This window comes from Mustela nivalis (genome assembly GCF_964662115.1).
Source record: "Mustela nivalis genome assembly, chromosome: 1".
Lineage (NCBI taxonomy): Eukaryota > Metazoa > Chordata > Mammalia > Carnivora > Mustelidae > Mustela > Mustela nivalis.
The window spans coordinates 44898603-44921035 of NC_139020.1; the positions used below are offsets into that span (position 1 = coordinate 44898603).

Genomic DNA, 22433 nt, shown 5'->3' on the forward strand with positions numbered 1-22433 from the left:
CTGTATAGAGAAAATTGGAAAGACTGAAGTCAATGACAGTATACTTATGGTATTTTGTTTAGTATTTGCTGAGTATGTCCAATGGACCAGACACTGTGTTGAGTATATTGCATTCAGTAACTCATTTAATTATCATGATAACTTTAAAAGTTAAAGATAATAATAGATTTCACATTTGAGAAAACCAAGGTTTGGAGAAGTTGAGTAGCTAGTCTAAGGAGTCACATTAACGATTAGGAGTAATTAGAAGGTTTTTGTAGGTTTTTGTAGTAAATCAAAGCAAGAAATGATAAGGGCCTGAACTAAGTTAGTGAGATAGGACCAACTTGAGAATGTTTATATAAAAAAAATGTAAGAAAAGGAGGAGTCAAGAGTGACTCATAGGTTATCAGAAAGTAGATGGTGTTTTTTATTCAAAAGGAGGAATAGTTTTGATGGTGGAAGTGTTAGGAGGGGTTTGATGTCTTGTCAGTTTAAGGTGTTTTAATTGCCTGTGGGACTTGCTAACAGATCTCCTGGTGTACTCTTGCCCCCTTGTAATCTCTTCTCCATACAGAATTCCCCACCATGGCCTTCAAGGCTCCACAGCTCTTTGTTACATATAGCTGTCTGCCTTACTCAGGACATTTTAGACATACAGGCCTTATACTTTGCCTGAGTGGCAAGTTCCTGCTTGCATTAGGGTCATTGTACTGGCTAATTCCTTTGACTGGAATGTTCTTTACCAAGATCTTGTCATAACTTTTCTCCTTTTTCATATTCTCTCTTGGGTCAGATATGACCTCCTCAGAGAGACTTTTTCTCACAGCATCCTTTGCCCATGCCCCATACCATTGCTCCTCCCCCACCGCCTCCCATCCCCAATTCACCTTTCACTGCACTGTCTGAAATCATGGTCACTTGTAGTTTACTTGGTTACTGTTATTTACTTTCTCTAGATAATAAGCTCCATGAAAGCAGGGACCATTTAAATTCACCATCTAGATATGAGAACAGTCCGCAGTATATATGTATAAACTATATATATATGTGAATTCAGAATGACTCATGAATCCACAATACAGCTATGGGAACTTGCAGCAAGCCACAAAATGTGAATTAAGATATAAACATTTCATAATTAGTAAACCTTAAGCTTCTGTAAAGAATTCACACACAATGATCCCACTGCAAAAATTATAGTTTTGTTTAATTGTCATCTCCTCAGTGACAAATTTTAGAATTGGAAACCTGGATGCTTTTTTTAGCCCAAGGAAAAATTCATCTTTTGTAGTTGCAGATTTCTCAATTTATCTTTTCTCTTGAAGGCTCAATCACAAGATATAGTTCCAACCATAGGATTCAGCATAGAGAAATTCAAATCATCCAGGTAATCCACTTTATTATACTTGTGACTAAGAAGTTGTGGGTGAAAAGTGATAATATTAGATCTACCTAGTCATTCTTTCTACTCTTAGAAAAAGTAATTTTTTTTTCAGAAGTCCATAGATGGTAAATTATTTGTACCACTACCTCCGGATTATTTTTTAGAATTTAGACTTTAGACAAACTGATAATCTCACTAGCAAGGAAAACATCTTTTTTTATGTGTTATTCATTACAAAATCATATTTATATTACAAAATTTGTTTTGTGGGACTCATACTTGAAAATTGGCTCAAGTTGAATATTGTATATTCAAGGGTGGTTTCTTTGAAAACAATTTAAAATTTTAAGTAAAAGTGATACCTTATTTTAGTATCTTATAATGTAGTCATGATTTGTTTTGTTTCGGTGTTTGGTTTTGTTTTTTGTTTTTTTTCTGTAGTTTGTCTTTTACAGTGTTTGACATGTCAGGTCAAGGAAGATACAGAAATCTCTGGGAACACTATTATAAGTAAGTATGTTTATAAGTGTTGGTTAATTAGGTGAATGCATTTTAATAAAAATGATCAACAAATTCAAAGGATTACATGGGCTAGGTTGCACTATTTATTTTTCATATAATTTAAGCACATTTTCTAAAGAAAAAGTGAAAATGTTTTCTAATGAAAAAGTTTAATCATAGTTCATATTGTTTCTTAGATTTTTCAGGCCATTCATGACCTTGCATCTTTGCATACTTTTCTCTCTGTTTTTAATATCCTGTTCTATTTTGTTGCAGTTTAAAGTTAATATAGTAATGCTTTAAGGTTAACTCAGAAGTCACCTCCTCTGTGAAATTCCACCATTTTGCCCGGTTACTCTGTTCCCAGTGTCCACACAGTATTTTACCATATTATTTATGTCTTCAAGTCTTGTACCATAGCTACCTCTCTAAGGAGGGTGTGAACTGCTCAAGAGCAGGCATTATTTCTTATTCAGATTATTTCTTCAAGGTCAAGTATGATGCCAGGCATATAGATCAGTAAGTATTTATTAAACAAATTTAGTTAAAATAACAGTAGTAACTAACAGTTGATCCATTTGTTCTAAAAACAGTTCTAAACAAGATATTTTTCAGCATATGCTAATAAAGTGCTCACTAGTTACTTCAGATTAAGAATGGTCAAGTTCCTGTACCCAGATTATTTTGACCTCTCAGGATTTGTGTGTGGTATTAAAACAAATACGTTAACTGTCCATATTGCAAGGACTCTTCATGTAAAAGCAATGTAACTTACTTTTGGAGTCTGAAACTTAAAACCAGTATCCCTTGACTAACTGTCATTAGGAATTCTTGTCTTGGAATGGTTATGAGATGACTGCCAGGTCATAATTTAATTTTTATTGAATAGTTCTTTCCTGCTAATGTGAGAACAAACAGATATTCTTTTCAATGAGTGATTTAATAGATTGAAATCATGTTCAAATTGTACAGATCTAGAGGACCTCTGAGATACAGAGAAAAGAGTTCTTCAGATTTGAGAGTCAGTTTGGTAAAAGAAAATTGGCATGTTTATGGTACCTTACATTAAATTCTCTGGGGGAAATGTGAATTGTTTGGGGGGGGGTTGGTTTTTTTTGTTTTTTGTTTTTTGTTTTTTAGGAAACCTGAGTTTTTAGTTTAGGATTATTTTTTTCTTCCTCCAGTTAGTTGATAATTCTTTTTTATTTAAATGTATTTATTTTAGCTACTATTTTTAAAATAACATTTATTTTAATTACAGATAACAAAAATACATAGAAAATAGTTTCAAGAAAAGGAAACGTTTCAGATTTTAATTCCTTTTCCTTCAAAACCTTACTGGAAGAAGTTAATTAGGAACACTGTAGCTAAATTGTAGGTTGAATAGTGAATATGGTTACTATGGAGACATCTACAATAATAGACTATATCTATCTTTTTCTAATTATGAAAGAACAAGTGCATTTTAATCTATTAGACTGAAAGAGGTTAAAAAGATTAAGTCTACGATGGCAAAATAAGCCACTGGTAGGAATGTAACATCTTTTTCAGAGAAATTTATCAGTATCTTATAAAATGAAAAATTTTCTTGCTCTCTAGCCATATTTTTTTTTCTTGAAGAAGTATCCTATGACTAGCACTTGTGGACAAAGATATAGATAGAAGAAAATGTTTTGAACACTGCTTATAATGGCATATCTCAATTATAAAAAGAATATTACTACTCTTAACAAAAATATGTACTTGGTATATTTAGAGAAGAAAAATAATTTAGTGGCATGTGCACGAAACCATTAATAACATTTGTTTTTGCAACACTAAGATTAGAAGGGAAGTTTACTTTGTTATTTATTTGATACTGTAATTTTGATTATTATATAATTATTGCTATTATCTTTATAATATGAAAAATAAAGTATAAAATATAAGGAGTACACATTTTTTAATATTTAGAAAATGTAGAAAAGAATATAAAATTTTTTTCTATAAATCTCACTTATAATAAATTTACCATTGTTAATCTTTTTGTGTTTTTCCTTTTGAAATATAAAATATATACTTTACATAATTGAGAAAAGAGTCTTCTAAGTTATGTACCACATATAGTTTTTTACCCTGCTTTTTTAGATAACATTAAATGATCAGAATAAATCAGGAAAAACATAAAAACATACAAAGAATATAAGTAATGACTGGCTGCTTATTATTTTTTCATATGCCTATGCCTATTTTTTAATCATTCTGGTTTTGGACATAAAAGCTGTTCTCAGTTGTTGAAGATTATAAATAATCCTCCAGTTAACACACCTTGCTGCATAAATCTTTGTCATAGTTCATGTGTCCTTAGCATAAATTCCAGAAATGTAATTATTGGCTCAAAGAGATTGAACATTTTTAAAACTGTTGGCAGATATTTCCAATCATATCTGTTTCTGTGGCTAAAGTTAATGTATGACTGGTGATAACCTATGTTCATTTTTTTTAAATGATAGGAGAAAGTGGTACTCAAAAGTGTTTTATTTTTATATTCATGTAATTGCTAATGATATTGAACTTTTAAATTCTTAGTTTGTGAATGGAATAAGTGATTCACAGAAATAGGTAAAAGGCCCAATAAATATATGCAAAGATAGTAAACTTTACTAGCAATTAATGAAATACAATATAAAATATTATGTTGTTAGAATGACAAAAATGGAAAAGGATGTTAAGAGCCGTGCTGGAAAGGGGGTGAGAGAAGTACTGGTAGTATAAATTGTTAAAGTATTTCTGGAATACAGTTTGTCAATGTTTACCTAAAACTTTAAATTTGGTATGTATTCCTAGAAATTCCTAATTACAAGTCTTAAGATATCTAGAAATTTTAAAAATGTATTTAGGAGGATTTTTATTCCAAAGTTTTTCACAGTAATAAAAATTAAAAATAATCTCTAAGTTCACAGTATTTGATGACATATCCATGCAATGGGATATTTTATAATAATTAAAAGAAAGTTGCAGAGGGAATCAGTGATTTTTTTTTTTTTTAAGTGCCACTGTGATCTGTAAATGAATGCTAAAGCCATTTCAGTGGCTGGTTATCAGCTTAAAAAAAATGAAATAGAATAAAATAAAAGCTATTTGTAAGTATTATTTCTGGAAACTTATTTCAAATGTAGTTACATATACTTACATGTTTACTGCATCCTAATATAAAATGTATTTTTCACTATGGTTATGGTAAGATATATTTGAGAAACAGTGGTGTAGAACTTTAATGTTTCATTAAAAAGTAGTTCAAACTATACTGCAAAAAAAGATCAAGGAAATGTGTGTGAGAAAGGCAGGGTATAAAACAGCAAGATTCCACTTAAGTACAAATGTAGGTACTCCCATGTGAATATACAGAAAAAAATAACAAAATTGATTTACCCGAGAATATTAATAATGAATGCATCTGTGTAATAGGATTATAGTTTCACTTACAATTTTTAAAAATTATGAAACAAGCATTAAATGTACCATATTATCAACCAACCTAAAAGAAATTATTTTATATGAAATATGACTAATGGTAACATATTAGTCACTCATATAAACTAATACGTAATGAAAAGATAATACAGAGGGTAGGAAATGCAAATGAATGCTACACATGGAAAAATGTGTAAGTTTACCTTTACTTTTTCTCATTCTTTATACAGAGAAGGACAAGCCATTATTTTTGTCATTGATAGTAGTGATAGATTAAGAATGGTTGTGGCCAAAGAAGAACTTGATACTCTGCTAAATCATCCAGGTATGTGTGTCTGTGATATTTGTGCTTTAGGGTCTGTTTATATAAGATTTTTTTTTTTTTTGCTCTTTGGTATTGGCAGAAGTATTCTATGTAGTTCTCTCTTATTTAAAATTTTAAAATTTTTCTTATTGAAACATAATTAACATACAGTGTTCTATTAGTTTCAAGTATACAATATAATGATTCAACAGCTCTCTACATTAATGAATGTATTACTTCCTTTTTTTTGAATTTTAAAATACAGTAATTATTCAGAATTCATATCTACCGATAGCATCTTATATTTTTTAAATTTCAAAGCAGTGTTTTCCAGGTCTCCAACCTTTATTTTCCCTAAAATTAAAATGTTCTGATTGCATAAATAATATGTGTCAGTAGCAAAAAATGAAGACAGGGAAAAAAGAAAGAAGTAAATATCCATGTATTTCAACTGTCATTAGAATTATTTTGGTTACTATGTTTGCAGACATGTATATATATATAAGCAGCATTTCTTACATATTTATTCGAGAACTCTTCTAAAACAGATATTTTCTGTATTTATTTATTAAAGATTTTATTTATTTGTCAGAGAGAGAGAGAGAGCACAAGCAGGCAGAGTGGCAGGCAGTGGCAGAGAGAGAAGCAGGCTCCCGGCTGAGCAAGAAGCCTGATGCTGGACTCGATCCCAGGACTCTGGGATCATGACCGGAGCCAAAGGCATATGCTTAGCCAACTGAGCCACCCAGGGCCCCTCTTTCTGTTTTTAAACTGTAATTGCCAGCCCTACCCTCTTTTCAAAATACCAGTATTAACAATTTGGTATTTTTTCTTGTTATTACTTATAATTTGGGGTCATATTCTCTACACTCTTCTGCATCTACCTATTCTTGGAGAACACTAAATGCCAGAAATCCTTTTTTTTAAAAAAGATTTTATTTATTATTTATTTGACAGACAGAGCTCACAAGTAGGCAGAGAGGCAGGCAGAGAGAGAGAGAAGGAAGCAGGCTCCTTGCTGAGCAGAGACAGCCAGATGCAGGGCTCAATCCCAGGACCCTGGGATCGTGACCTGAGCCAAAGGCAGAGGTTTTAACCCACTGAGCCACCCAGGCGCCCCTGGAAATTCTTTTAAATCAATGTATATATGTAATTATTCTTTTAATAGTGACTAATAAGCTGTACTATGAGAATAGCGACCATTTATTCTGTTTTACCTATTATTGGATATTCTTTTTTTTCTCTACAATACATTTCTCCAGTAAGTATTGTGGAACTCTGCATTTCTAGTTTTATTCATGGGAGAAGATTTAAGTGGTCTTTGTGCTATGACTTAGGAAGAGGTGATGGTTTAAAAGAAGTGTGTATTTGTTAGGAATAGAATGGAAATAATGTGAGGCTTTCTAACAGTTCTTCCTGTTTAACCACAATAACTGTTATTTTTATTGAACAACCTTAAGCTTATTCATATATTTGGGGTAATAATTATCTAGACTGTACATTTTATGTGACTCTTGCACTTCTAAAAACTTATGTCTTTAACTGGATTATCTGGATTGAGAATGCATTTTTGATCATGCATTCCCTTTGTGTTAATCTTTCCACTTTTCTTCAAATACTGTTATAATGTTGCCAAAAAGATGAAATGATTCCTACAAAATCAGCTTCAAATACAATGGAAAACTTGGTTTCCTTAGCTGAAGACTTGTTCAAATGAGTTATCTTTATGTACTGATGAATTTATTTTGGGGGAGATTATTCCCAAGGAAGGATTTCTCAGCTGAGGTATACATGAACTTTAAAAATTTTTTTTTTTTTTTTAAAGATTTTATTTATTTGTCAGAGAGAGAGAGGGAGAGAGAGCGAGCACAGGCAGACAGAATGGCAGGCAGAGGCAGAGGGAGAAGCAGGCTCCCTGCTGAGCAAGGAGCCCGATGTGGGACTCGATCCCAGGACGCTGGGATCATGACCTGAGCCGAAAGCAGCTGCCTAACCAACTGAGCCACCCAGGCGTCCCAAAAATTTTTTAATTTAATTTTACTTTCTTACTGAAATATAGTTGACATACAATGTTACATTACTTTCAGGTATATAATATAGTGATTTAACAATTATATATATCATGTGGTGCTTACCACGATTAGTGTAGTTACTGTCACCATACAAAGTTATTACAATATTATTGACTATATTCCTTATGCTATACTTGCCAGCCCTACCCTCTTTTCAAAATACCAGTATTAACAATTTGGTATTTTTTCTTGTTATTACTTAAAATTTGGGGTCATATTCTCCACACTCTTCTGCTTCTACCTATTCTTGGAGAATAGGAAAGACTTACTTATTTCAAAATTGGAAGTCTGTACCTCTTAATCCCTTCACCTATTTCACCCATCCCTCCCACCCTGTCTCCTCTGGCAACCACCAGTTTGTTCTCTATATTTATGAGTCTTTGTTTTGTTGTGTTTTTATTCATTTGTTTGGTTTTTAGATTCTGGATATAAGTGAAATCATGGTATTTGTTTTTCTGTGACTTATTTCACTTAGCATAACACTCTCTAGGTCTATCTACCTTGTCACAAATGGCAAGAGCTTGTCCCTTATAGCTGAGTAATATTCTATTAATTGTTTACCACATCTTCTTATCTATTCATCTAATGATGGACATTTAGGTTGCTTCTGTTTGCTGTTACTCTAAATAATGCTGCAGTACACATAGGGGTGAATATTTCTTTTCAAAATCATTTTTGTTTTCTTGGAATAAATACCCAGTACTGGAATTACTGGCTTGTATGGTATATCTAAGAATTTTAATTTTTTGAGGAACCTCCATGCTGTTTTCCATAGTGGCTGAACCAATTTACATTCCCACCAATAGTGCATTAGGGTTCCCTTTTCTTTACATTCTCACCAACACTTGATTTTCTTGTTTTTTTGATACTAGCCATTCTGACTGGTATGAGGTGATACCTCATTGTAGATTTTGTTGGTATTTTCCTGATGATTAACGATACTGAACATCTTTTCTATTTGCCATCAGTATGTCTTCTTCAGAAAATATCTTTTCAGGTCCTCTGCCATTTTCAAATTGGATTATTAGTGTTTTTCAGTATTTAGTTGTATGAGATCTTTATATATTTTGGAAATTAATCTCCTATCAGATATATGATTTGGAAATACTTCCTCCCATTCAGTAGGTTGCCTTTTCATTTTGTTGATAGTTTCCTTCACTGTGTAAAAGCTTTTTAGGTTAATGTAGTACCAGTAGTTTATTTTTCTCTTATATCCCTTACCTGAGGGAAAAATGTTGCTACAGCTGATATCCAAGAGATTACTATGTCTTCTTATTGGAGTTTTATGGATTTGGGTCTTAAATTTAGGTCTTTAATCCATTTTGAGTTTATTTTTATATATGGTTTAAGAAAGTGGTTCAGTTTAATTCTTCTGTGTGTAGCTATCCAGTTATCCCAATAGCATGTATTGAAAAGACTGTCTTTTCCCATTGTATTTTCTTGCCTCCTTTGTCGTAGATGAGCTGAACATATAAGCATAGGTTTAATTCTGGGTTCTCTATTCTGTTTCATTGATCTGTATGTCCATTTTTGTACCAGTGCAATACTATTTTGATTACTGTAGCTATGTACTATAGCTTCATATCTGGGATTGTGATACCTTCAACCTTGTTCTTCTCAAGATTGTTTTGGCTATTTGGAGTCTTTTGTGGTTCCATACAAATTTTATAATTATTTGTTCTATTTCAGTGGAAAATACTACTGGTATTTTGATGGGAATTGCATTAAATCTGTAGGTTCCTTTGGGTAGTACAGACATTTTAACAGTATTCTTCTAATCCATGAACATAGTGTATCTTTCCATTTGTTTGTGTTGTGTTCAGTTTCTTTCATCAGTGCCTTATAGTTTTCAGAGTACAAGTCTTTTACCTCCTTGATTAAGGTTATTCCTAGGCATTTTATTCTTTTTGTGTAGTTGTAAATGGGATTGTTTTCTTAATTTCTCTTTTTGCTGCTTCATTATTGGTGTATACAACTAATTTCTGTTTATTAATTTTGTATCCTGTAACTTTACTGAATTCATTTATTTTCAATAGTTTATGGTGGAACTTTTGGTTTTACTTATTTGTAAGCAGTGAGTGACAGTTTTACTTTTCTCTGCCAGTTTGTATACCTTTTATTTCTTTTTCTTGTCTAATTACTGTGGCTACAACAGTAACCACAATAAAAGTGGCAAGAGTAGACATCATTGTCTTGTTCCTACTATTAGAGGAAAAACACTGTTTTCTACCATTGAGTATTATGTTAGCTATGAGTTTTTCATATGTGGCCTTATTATGATGAGGTATGTTCTCTCTAACCCCACTTTGTTGAGAGTTTATCATAAACTGATGTTATATTTTGTCAGATGCTTTTTTTAGAGTGTTTTTTCTGGTTTTGGTATCAGAGTAATGCTGGCCTTTTAGAATGAATTTGGAAGGTTTCTTTCTTCTTCTATTTTTTGGAATAGTTTGAGAAGGGTAAGTATTAACTCTTCTTTAAATGTTTGGTAGAATTCACCTGTGAAGCCCACTGGTTTTTTGTTTGTTTTGGTTTGTTTTTTAGGAATCTTTTGTTTTTGATTCAATTTTATTACTAGCAGTCAGTCTGTTCAGATTTTCTGTTTCTTCCGATTCTGTCTTGGAAGATTGTATGTTTCTAGGAATTTATCCATTTATTCCAGGTTGTCCAATTTGTTGGTATATAATTTTTCATAGCAGTCTGTTATAATTCTTGGTATTTCTGTGGTTTGTCTTCAGTCTTCTCTTTCATTTCTGATTGTATTCATTTGAGTTCTTTATGTCTTTTTTTCCTGGATGAGTTGGCTAAAGGTGTATCAGTTTTATTTATATTGGTTTCATTGATCTTTTCAGTTGGCTTTTTAGTCTCTATGTCATTTATTTTCTCCTGGAACTTTATTTCCTCCCTCTAGTAACTTTGGGCTTTGTTTGTTGTTCTTTTTCTATTTCTCTTAGGCAAAGAATCATATGTTTATTTGAGATTTTGTTGTCGTTTCTTGATGTAGGCCTGCATTGCTATAAACTTCCCTCTTAGAACTGTTTTTGTGAGGAATGCCTGGGTGGCTCAGTTGGTTAAGTGTTGGACTCTTGATTTCAGCTCAGGTAATTCTCTCGTGGGATGTGGGAAGTGAGCCCTGCATTTGCTTCTCTCTTTCTCCCTCTCCCTCTGCCCCTCTACTCCTCTGTGTATTCTTTCTCTCTCTCTCAAAAAGAGATCTTGAAAAAGAAAATCTTAGAAAAAAAAAAAAAACTGCTTTTGCAGAACGTCTGGATTGGTCAGTTGGTGAAGTGTCCGACTTTATTTTGGGTCAGGTCATGATCTTGGGTTTCTGAGGTCAAATCCTGCATCAGGCTCTGCACTCAATGTAGAGTCTGCTTGAGATTCTCTCTCTCCCTTTGCCCTCTCCCTATGCTGCTTATGCCAATCTTTCTTAAATAAAAATTAATAAATAAAATCTTTATTAAAAAAAAGAACTGCTTTTTGCTATTTCTGTAAAATTTTGAACTATTATGTTTTCATTTTTGTCTCTAAGTTTTTTTTTTTTAATTTCATCATTGACCCATTGGTTGTTTAGTCTCTATGTATTTGTGTTTTTTCTGTTCATTTTTTTGTAATTGATTTCTTGTTTTATACCGTTGTAGTCAGAAAAGGTGCTTAATATGATTTGAGTCCCTTTAAATTTATTGAGACTTGTTTTGTGGCCTAACATGTGATCTGTCTTGGAGAATATTCCATTTGTACTTGAAAAGAATGTATTCTGCTGTTTGGGGATAGAATATTCTGTGTATATCTGTTAAATCCACCTGGTGTTCATGCAAAGCCACTGAACAAAGTTCCTTATTGATTTTCTGTCTAAATGATCTATCTACTGATGTAAATGGGGTCTTAAAGTCCCCTACTATTCTTGTATTATGGTCAATTTCTCCCTTTATGTCTGTTAATACTCACTTTATATATTCAGGTGTTTCTATGTTGGGTGCTTTGGTATTTACAATGTACAATTGTTATATCCTCTTGTTGAATTGATTTCTTTATCATTATGCAGTGCTTTTCTTTGTCTCTTGTTATAATCTTTGTTTTAAAATATATGTTATCTGGCATGAGTGCTGCTACCCCAGCCTTCTTTTGCTTCTTTTTGCATGGAATATCTTTTTCCATGCTTTCATTTTCTGTGTCTGTGTCTTAAGGTTCTGAAGTAGTCTCTTGTAGGCAATATATAGTTGGGTCTTGTTTTTTTAATCCATTCGGTCACCCTATATATGAACATTTTTAATTGAAATATAAGCAGTTCATAGTCAGATGCTCAGGTCTTAAGGTATAGTTCAGTAGTTTTGACAAATGCATACATTCATATAACTACACTGCCTATCAAGAAACATTTTCACTACCCCAGAATGTTCTTCCACACCCCTTCGCAATCAATACTTCACACCTCATACCAGGGAACTAATCTGATTTCTATCACCAGATTAATTTTGCCTCTTCTACAGTTTCATATAAATGGGAGTAAGAGCACATACATTTTCGTGCATAGGTTTTTTTTATTTGGCATAATGTTTTGGGGAGTCATCTATGTTGTTGTATATATCACTTGATTACTCCTTTTTATTCCAATGTAACATTCTATTATGTATTTATACCATAGTTTGTTTGTACAGTATCCTGTTCAGTGACATCCAGACTGTTTCTAGTTTAGGACTAGTATGAATAGACCTGATATAAACATTCTTGCAAAAGGCTTTTTATAGACATGTTTTCATTTCTTTTCAAAAAATTCTTAAGAATGATAATGCTGGGTCATAGGATAGATGTATGGGGGATATTTAAAGAATTTCAAAGTGGTCAAACTATTTTATAGTTAGTAACATAAATGAGAGTTCCAGTTTCTGCATCTCCTTTCCAATGATTGATTTTTTTTTTAATTTTAGCCTTTTGATTGAGTATATAATAGGATCTCATTGTGCTTTTAATTTGTTTATTACTGATGATTATTAATGTTGATCACTTTTGCATATTCTGTTTGCCAGTCTTGTACATTCTCTTATAAAATGCCTTTTTAAGTCTTTTGCCCATTCATTAATTTGGTTGTCGTCTTATTATTGAAATTTAACATTTCTTTATAAGTTCTAGATAGAAGACCTTTGTTAAATATATGTGTTTTGAAGATTTCTCATCAGTATCTTGCCTGTTTATTTTCTTCACAGTATCTTTTAATGAATAGATACATCTAATTTTGATGAGGTATAATTTATCCATTTTTCTTTTAAATACAAGCTTTCTGTGTACTCGCTAAAAAAAATCTGTGCCTAACCTAAGTTTTCTAACATATTCTCCTATGGTTTCTTCTAGAAGCTTCATAGTTCTGGCTTTTATGTTTAGATCTGAGATCCATTCTGAATTTTTGTACTTCCTTCATACAGCTATCCAATTATCCCAAAATATTTGTTTGAAAAAATTTTTTTTTCACTGAATCACTTGTCAAAATCATCTGACTTTCATACTTACTGAATTTAATTTGAAAAAAAACCCATATATATATATATATATATATATATGCACACACACCAATTTCTGGACTCTGTTTTCCATTCGATTGATCTCTTTATGGCTTTTCACATTTGGCCTTTTACCGTGGATTTTATAATAAATCCTGAAGTCAAATAGGATAAATCCTCCAAACTTGATCTACTTTTTCAAGATGATTTTGGTAGTTCTAGGTGTTCCATATTTCAAATAAGTTTTTAGATCAACTTACTAATTTTTTTGAAAAACTTGTTGAGATTTTATTTTAATCATATTTGGGGATAGTTGACATCTTAACATTGGACTTAACACTGAATGTTCCACCTCATGAGCATGGTATGTCACTTAATATGTTTATGCTTTTCTTAATTTCCCTGTCCTTTATGGTTGTCTGTAGGGGTCTTATACATCATTCATTCAGCTTACCCATTAGTTTTTTATATTTTTGAAGCTACTATAAATAGTATATTTTATTTCATATTCTAATAGTTCATTGTTAGTATGGGAAAATATTGACTTTGTATTCTGGGAGTTTTTTAAATATATTTACTCTCATAGTTTTTCTGTATATTTCTTCAAATTTTCTATGTCTAAAGCCCAACATCAACAGAAATTCTACTGCTTCTTTTTTAACCTTTATGCCTTTTATTCTTTTTCCTATCTCACTGCACTGGCTAGGACCTTCAGTACAATATTGAATAGAAATGCTAAGTTTTGTCTTATTACCACTTTCTTCCTGTCCTAAATACTGGTGCTTGGTTCTCTTTTTTTCTAATCAATGTCCTTTGTGGCATTTTGTTGTTGTTGTTGTTCCGCAATAGGGCACTTTTCCCCCCCCCCCCGCTTTAAAAACCTGTTCAGGTGATAACCTTTTTCCCCAGGGATTTTCTTAATGGCATATGGAAATTCTGTCTGGATCTCTTGGTTGGCAGACGCTACTTCTTCTGTTATTTTGACATTTTTTAAGGCAAATCTCTTTCTGAAATTACCAAACTATCAAATTCTCTACCTTCCCATTGCTTTATGTTCATATCGTAACTTCACCTTTTCTTGAATCATGTTAGAATATATACTATAGGAATGCCTTTTTATAGCAATTCGGCACCCACACAGAAGCTACATTTTCAGTATGAGGTAAATAGGTATTTCATGAAAAGTACAAGATTTTCTTGCGTGCTGGTGTAACTACAACAATGGCTTCATGAACTGCCTTTTATTTTTTCACAATGGCCCCTATACTGCATTCATTTATCTTGAAATGGTGGCCATCCATAACTGCAGATCTCGATCTGTGATACTTATCAAATAATTCCACTTTTTCCTCTAATGACATGACTTTTCTGTGGTTCTTGGGAGCACTTCCAGCATGACAGGTGGTACTTTGTATGGGTCCCGTGGTTTAATTCAGGATATACAGTATTACACAAAATAAAAAAATATGTGAGAACTGTGAGAGATAGTTTTTTGTGGTACACGATTTCCTGGAGAAAGGAACTGTTTATATAGGATGATTAGTATCACATAGCATTTTAAGCAGATACTTCCAACACTTGAGCTCACTGCAATAGTAGCTACAGGAGATGGCTATGAAATTAACAGTGGTACAGTATTACTACAATTTTATGCAGTTATGATTTAATACTGCATCCTTTACTCATTTGCATTTTTCTTAACTGTGAATGCTACCATATTTGGTTTATGTGTGCATAAGTATTGATAAATTTTAAATTTTTATAATAAATTTGTTTATCTTTTATGGTAGTTAGTGGTAAAATAATCTCATTTCTATATATATTTTATGTATTCATGAAATGCCTAACCTTTTCTTAATTTTCCTTCAGGGTTTCTAAGCTTCATGATTTGTTTACAGGATTTTTCAAATTGTTGCATATCTCCCAAATATTCTTCAATATATTTACTGAAAAAAAAAGGCACGTGTAAGTGGACTTGCATAATTCAAGCCCTTGTTGTTCACTATCATTATCATTCATCCATTGATAGACACTTAGGTTGTTTCTATACCTTACTCCCATTCTTTACATTTATTTTACCACTAATTATGATGCTCACTAGGGTTTGCTTATATCTTTATTAGGTCAAGGAAATTTTCTGTTATTCCTAATTTTTCAAAAGGTTCCATTATATCCTTGTGTTATAATTTACCAAATACTTTTTCTACATTTGTTACAGCAATAATACTACACTGTATTCACATCTATTAAACCAAGTATACATTCCTGGGTTAAACCTCATTTGAGTATTAACCTTTTGATATATCACTGAGTTGGATTTGCATTTTGGTAAAAATTTTTGGTTTTGTGCTCATAAGGTTTTTGGCTTATAACTTTCTTAAAATGCTTTAGTCATCATGGTGATAGAGGTCTTATAAAATGAGTTGGAAAATATTTATTCTTTCTCTTTTTACTTTATTTTTTGGATTGGGTAGAATTGGTATTATTTTGTCCTAAATGTTTGATAGAAGCTTTCAGGGTTGGGATTTTGTGTGTGTTGGCGGGGAATATAAGGGAGTAAGAGGGACTGTGAATTAGGAGTTAAATTTCATTAAACGATAAAAGACTATTAAAATTTTGCATTTCTCCTTAGGTTACTTTTGGTAATTTTTGACCAGATTTTAAAATTAATTTATGTTATCAAGTGTACTGACATAAAACTGTTTGTATTATCCTCTTACTATCCTTTAATGTCTGTAAGATCTGTGTATGTTCCTTTATTTCTGATATTGATCATTTGTTTCCCCCATTTTTTCTTGCTCAATTTTTTAAAGAATATATTGGTTTTATTAACTTTTTAAGAACTCTGGCTTTGTTAATTTCTTCTGTTGGGTGCTTTTAAAAAATTTTGTTAATTTCTCTTCTTTGTTTTATTATGAATTTTCTATATATATATTGTTTCTCATTGTCTGTTACCTTTTTCAGATAGAAGTAGAAATCATTGATTTTATACCTTTTCTAATATGAGCATTTAAAGCAGTACATATTCTCTAAGGATTTAGTTACATGTCACAGATTTCGATGTTTGTTTCCTTTTTTATTTAGTGTGAAGTATTTTCTAACTTACCTTGTGAGTTCTTTTTTGATCCTTAGATTTTTTAGTAGTGTATTATTTAATTTCTATATATGGGAATTTTCTAGGTTTCTTTTTGTTACAGATTTCTAACTTAAATCCATTTGATGAAATAACATATTCTGTAAGATTTCATCCTTAGAAATATTGGGCCAGTATTTATGTTATGGGAAATTTCTAGGTTTCTTTTTGTTACAGATTTCTAACTTAAACCCATTTGATGAAATAACATATTCTGTAAGATTTCATCCTTAGAAATATTGGGCCAGTATTTATGTTGGTCTGGCTTGGTGAATGTTCCATCTGCAGTTAAGTAAAATACGTATTTTGCTTTTGTTGGATGAAAGGTCTATTAATGTCCGTTAATAGTATTCATTTATTAGGTGCATATACAGTTAAAATTATTTTGTTGTTTTGAGTGAGTGACACTTTCATAATTTTTAAATGCCTATCTTTTTCAAAGAGAAAGAGGCAAACCAAGAAACAGATTCTTAACTTTAAAGAAGAAACTGATGGTTACCAGTGGGGAGATGGGTGGGAGATGGGCTAAACAGGTGATGGGGATTGAGGAGCGCACTTGTGATAAGCAGGGGGTGTTGTATGAGCAAGTGGTGATGTATAGAAGTGTTGAATCACTAGATTGTATACCTGAAACTAATATTACACTGTATGTTAACTAGCTGGAATTTAAATAAAAACTTTAAAAAAGCACTGACATATAATAAACTGCACAGAGAGCAACAAGTATCTGTTTTTTCCCTTCATCTTGAACACTACTTTGTAGTCATGCAAGCTTTCTTACATTTAAATGTATGCATGTGTTTTTATCCAGTTCCTCTTGGCTTGTCTGTGTCCTTATGTTTAAAGTGTGTTTCTTATAAACATTGTATGATTATGTATGGCTTTTTTACCCATTCTGACATTCTCTGTTTCAGGGTAAATTTTAGCTGGACTAAATATTTAAATGTAAAAATCACACCAATGCAGCAGTAGAAGAAACTATGGGAAAAGTTTAAAATCATTCTGGGGCAAGAGGAGGCCTTTCCAACTATAACACAGAACCCAGAATCCTAAAAGATTGATGAATTTGACTACATAAAAAGTTTTTAATTACAAAACAAACCATGAGCGGTCAAAGGCAAATGACAAGCAAGTGGGTTATTTGCAGTTCATATCAGAGCTACAGGACTTTTTTCCTTATTACTTATGGTGTTCCTACAAATCCTAAGAAAATAAAAACTTAGGGGTATCTGGGTGGCTCAGTTAAGCGGCTGCCCTTGGCTCTGTTCAGGATCCCAGGGTCCTGGATCAGGCTCTCTGCTCAGCGGGGAGCCTGCTTCTCCCTCTCCCTGTGCTTGTCACTTCCCCTGCTTGTGTTTCCTTTTCCTGTCAAATAAATAAAATTTTAAAAAGAGAGAGAGAGAGACTTAATTGAAAAATGCAGAGTGGCACTTGAGTGGTTTAGTCAGTTAAGAGTCTGCCTTCAGGGCGCCTGGGTGGCTCAGTGGTTAGGCCGCTGCCTTCGGCTCAGGTCATGATCTCAGGGTCCTGGGATCGAGTCCCGCATCGGGCTCTCTGCTCGGCAGGGAGCCTGCTTCCTCCTCTCTCTCTCTCTCTCTGCCTGCCTCTCTGCCTACTTGTCATTTCTCTCTGTCAAATAAATAAATAAATAAAATCTTTAAAAAAAAAAAAAGAGTCTGCCTTCAGCTTAGGTCCTGATCCCAGGGTCCTTGGATGGATCGTGGAGTCAGGTTCCCAGCTCAGAGGGAAGTCCGCTTCTCTCTCTCTGCCTCTCAGCCCCATTCATGCTTTCCTTCTCATTCTCTCTCAAAAAAATAAAATCTTTAAAAAAAAAAAATGGGAAAAAGCTTGGGTAAGATAGTTCATTAAAAAAAGAAATAGAACCATCTTTTGAATATATACAAAAATTCTTGACCTTTTTCAAAACAAAGTAAACATTCTGATAATACTTTTTACCTATCCACCATCATAAAAAGGTCAATAGGTTTGATAACACTCTTGGCAAGGGTACTGGAAATGTTCATTCTTACACATTATTGTTGATACATAAATTGATACATTTTTAAAGGAAGGCCTTGCAGTAATCACTACAAAATAGCAATTTACGTATCTTTTTTTTTTTTAAAGATTTTTATTTATTTATTTGACTGAGATCACAAGTAGGCAGAGAGGCAGGCAGAGAGAGAGGAAGGGAAGCAGGCTCCCTGCTGAGCAGAGAGCCCGATGTGGGGCTTGATCCCAGGACCCTGAGATCATGACCTGAACCAAAGACAGGGGCTTAACCCACTGAGCCACCTAGGTGCCCCAACAATTTACATATCCTTTAACTAGCAACTCTACTTCCCAAATTTACCCTACCAGACATACTGCCCATGTACAAAATTTACGGTGTACACTTTTATTCATTTCAGCATTTTTTATAGTTTTAAATATTGGCAACAATACAAGTATAATCTCACTGGGTACTGATTAAACAAATTATGGTACATAGTACTAACAGGCAGAATATTCTACAACTGTTAAAATAGTGAAGAAACTGCTCTTTATGTACTGGTATGGGACAAGCTCCAAAATATGAAAGTAAGTGAAAAGCCGGAGATATCAAACTGAATAGTCTGCTATTATTTGTATAAAGAATAATATATAATAAGTGTTTGAAAATATTTCTAAAAAGATGCCAGGTGATAGGTGATATACGTTAACACTTTTAGAGAGAACTAGTGGATGGCCTGGAACAGGTAGGAGGGAAATTCTTTTACTGTATACCATTTTGTGTCATCTGAATTTTGAACTATTTAAATGAATTAACTCTTCAAAACAATGAAAAATTTTTCCAGAGTTATAACAAACTAAAATATCTTGTTAAAATATCTAGTTTGTCACTTCTAACAAGTGCCTAAATTTAAAATCAAGATCTAGTTTGTCTCCCTTCTACTTTCATTTTGAAGTTTGACTCCTTTCTGTTGACAGAAAAAACAAAACTAAATATTTAATCCCTTTGTAGATACTTCTTAGTAACTGCTTACTGCGCCCCAACTCCCACCACACTCATCTTTGTTTTAAAGCTCCAACCAGAGGGCAGGTGTCGTCTTTTTTTTTTTTTTTTTTTTTTTTTTTTGTCAGAGAGAGAGTGAAACAGCAGAGCTGCTCCCTGAACAGGGAGCCAGATGAGGGAATTTGTCCCAGGACCCTGGGATCATGACCTGAGCCAAAGTCAGACACTTAACAGACTGAGCCACCCAGGCGTCCCAGGGGGTGGATAGTCTTAAGAAAAAGTATTTTGTTAATTCTCCTGTCATTCAGATACATTCTTAACAGTATATGTCTTTAAATGTTTGTGTATATGTGGTACAGAAAAAAGTGGTTGGAAAATAGTTTTAGTGAATTTCAATTTGAAGAATTTAGGGAAATGACCAAAAAGCTGAAAGGGTGATGACAGTCTTACTTTGTCTTTTAGATATTAAGCACCGCCGAATACCAATCTTATTTTTTGCAAACAAAATGGATCTTAGAGATGCAGTGACGTCTGTAAAAGTGTCTCAGCTGCTGTGTTTAGAGAACATCAAAGATAAACCATGGCATATTTGGTAATGTTTTATACTTACTCTTCATTACAGCTTTCTAAAAAAAATCTCCAAGCTTCAGTTCTTTGCTAAGCTTATGTGTAAGACACCTAACATGATAGGATGTAAGCCAAGGATTTAGTTGTATTAGAATTGTAGCAGTGCAGGTATTCATGAATATATTACTGTTAAAATTTTTTCCAATCTTGGCCTGCTTGGCTGGCTCAGTCAGAGCATGCAGCTATGGACCCCAGAGTTGCGAGTTTCAGCCCCACAGTGGGTGTAAAGTTTACTTAAATAAATAAATCTTTAAAAAAAAGAACAAAAAAAAATTCAAATCTTTCTGAGGATATGAAATAGAAACAACTCTTTAAAAGATCTAGCCAACTTACCCAGTTTCAAGCCCACTAAATTCCTTCTGCATATTGAATCCAGCAACCACAGTCCCATCTCAGGACTTTTGCACTTGTTAGTCCCTTTGTCTGAATCAGTCTCCAAAGTGATTTTCCTGGCTTGCTGTTGTACTTCCTTCAGGAAACCTCTCCTCATAACCCTCCAAAATATTATACCTTACCCCCCTGTCTCTCGTTTTTTTATATGCTTTGCTTTATATTTCTCTTGCCATGTCCTCTTTGGGTTTTGCTTGCTTTATAGTCTGTCTTCCTATACTACTGCATTAGTACCATGAGAGCTGGCATTTTATCAGTTTCGTTCACTCCTTAACCTCTAGAATGATAATAGTACGAGGTACTTATCATGTACACAACAAACACTGGTGTATATGATTATATAGAAATGTAAATATTAATTTCATTTGGATATACTAATACAGTTGAACTCTTCAGTGTTTAGCATCTGAAATTATTATACATGTTTATTTGGAAAGCAGTGTCTTATGGATATATTTAACTCTGGTGTGCCTTTCTGCCAAAATATTCCAATAAGGATAACCAGAAGTTATATATTAGATAGTATTTTAGTGCCTACCTTATATTAATTTAAGCTTCTTTCTATCCACCCACCTACTCCCTCTGCTACAAGATGTCCTTCTCTTGCCAGTTCTCCCTTTTTTAAAAGAAGGTAATTATGGAGAAAGCCCTAACAAAGAGGCAGAAAAGTATACTACCCCTAGAAGAGAAACAGAATATGGAACAAGGAGATTCTAGAGCTCAAAAAAGAACTTTTAGGTGAGAGCCTGAGAAAGCCCTTGAAAAGCCTCAGTACTCAGGGCCACCAGCTCCTTTACCCAGGAGTGAAACCCTATATACCTATCTTGAGTAAAATCCTCCTTACTTTGGAATCAGAAGAGTCAGTTTTATGAAATGTCTTTTGATTTAGAATTGTGGTTCTGTGATACTTGGTTGGTAAAGAAAGGAGGGATTTTAGGTAGAGAAGTATCTTAAGGTGAACCTTTGTATTTCTCTCTAAATCATACCTAAATTAGTAATGCTCAAAGTAGACTAGTTTTTAATTTTTGCATTGTACTAAGTAAGCATTGTTTTGATAGAAAGTACATTAAAAACCATAGGTCTAATTAATAGTAAAAGATGCAGTCCTATTTTTAATTTTGAAATAGAAATTAATTTTGCAAGTGGAAAAAAATCTCTTTCTACTTAAAATCATCAGCAGTTGGATTTTAACAGATTTCTTTATTCAGTTGTGACATCTAAATACTTCTCAGTGAGAGAAAAGGTAATGTCCTCATGCTATAAGGATGTGTAGTATTACATTGCCAGGTTCCTATGTTTTCTGTATAACTTATAGAAGAATGCCAAGTATTTCTTTGAAAGTTGTTTATAATTTTGACTATTCAAATAGTATCTCACTAATTTCTAGTGTTTCATTTGTTAAGCTTGTTTTTTAATTTTTTGTTATTTTTTAAAGCATGTATAAAATTGAAAATACACTTATTTTTCTTTTCCAGTTTTAGGAATAAAGGTAACACTCGGTGTGCATATAAAATATTCTTTTTTTTTTAAGATTTTTATTTATTTGATAGAGATCACAAGTAGGCGGAGAGGCAGGCAGAGAGAGAGGAGGAAGCAGGCTCCTTGCTGAGCAGAGAGCCCTATGTGGGGCTTGATCCCAGGACCCTGGGATCATGACCTGAGCCGAAGGCGGAGGCTTCAACCCACTGAGCCACCCAGGCGCCCCCATATAAAATATTCTATCTCTCTTGCCTTAAGTGCAAGTAAATTTACTGGACAATAAAGATTATAGAGAAATGAATACTTTTGTGCTTTATTTTTAATCATTGTACTAAATATATAGCCAACTCTGATTTTTAGGCTCTGATTTTGTTAATGGTTTTTTTAAAAAAGTTCTTTGACAAAGTCCCTGGCACAATATGTATATACATATTTGCTTATTTACTCTCTTATGAGGGCAACAGGTAACAAATCAGATAAATAGATACATAAAATATCAGCTGGAATGATGAAGAAGAGTAGAGTAGGACAATAAGAGAAAGAATGAGAGGTGGTCCCTCTGTGAAATCTAACTGAAGTCAGAGAGAAATTCATGCAAAAGTTTGGAGGAATAGCTTG

At 32.9% G+C, this 22433-nt stretch overlaps 1 protein-coding gene across 3 annotated transcripts in view; it reads left to right on the forward strand.

Annotated features, from left to right (window-relative positions):
- Window positions 1-22433, forward strand: part of ARL6 (ARF like GTPase 6) — a 41965-nt gene that overhangs the window by 7958 nt on the left and 11574 nt on the right. For 2 of the 3 annotated variants that reach the window (XM_082688385.1, XM_082688386.1), the window contains exons 3-6: window positions 1308-1369; window positions 1808-1876; window positions 5551-5645; window positions 19782-19911. In XM_082688385.1, coding sequence (XP_082544511.1) covers window positions 1308-1369; window positions 1808-1876; window positions 5551-5645; window positions 19782-19911 — 356 coding nt within the window. The remainder of the gene's footprint in view (window positions 1-1307; window positions 1370-1807; window positions 1877-5550; window positions 5646-19781; window positions 19912-22433) is intronic. The other variant, XM_082688387.1, reaches the window with a different exon arrangement.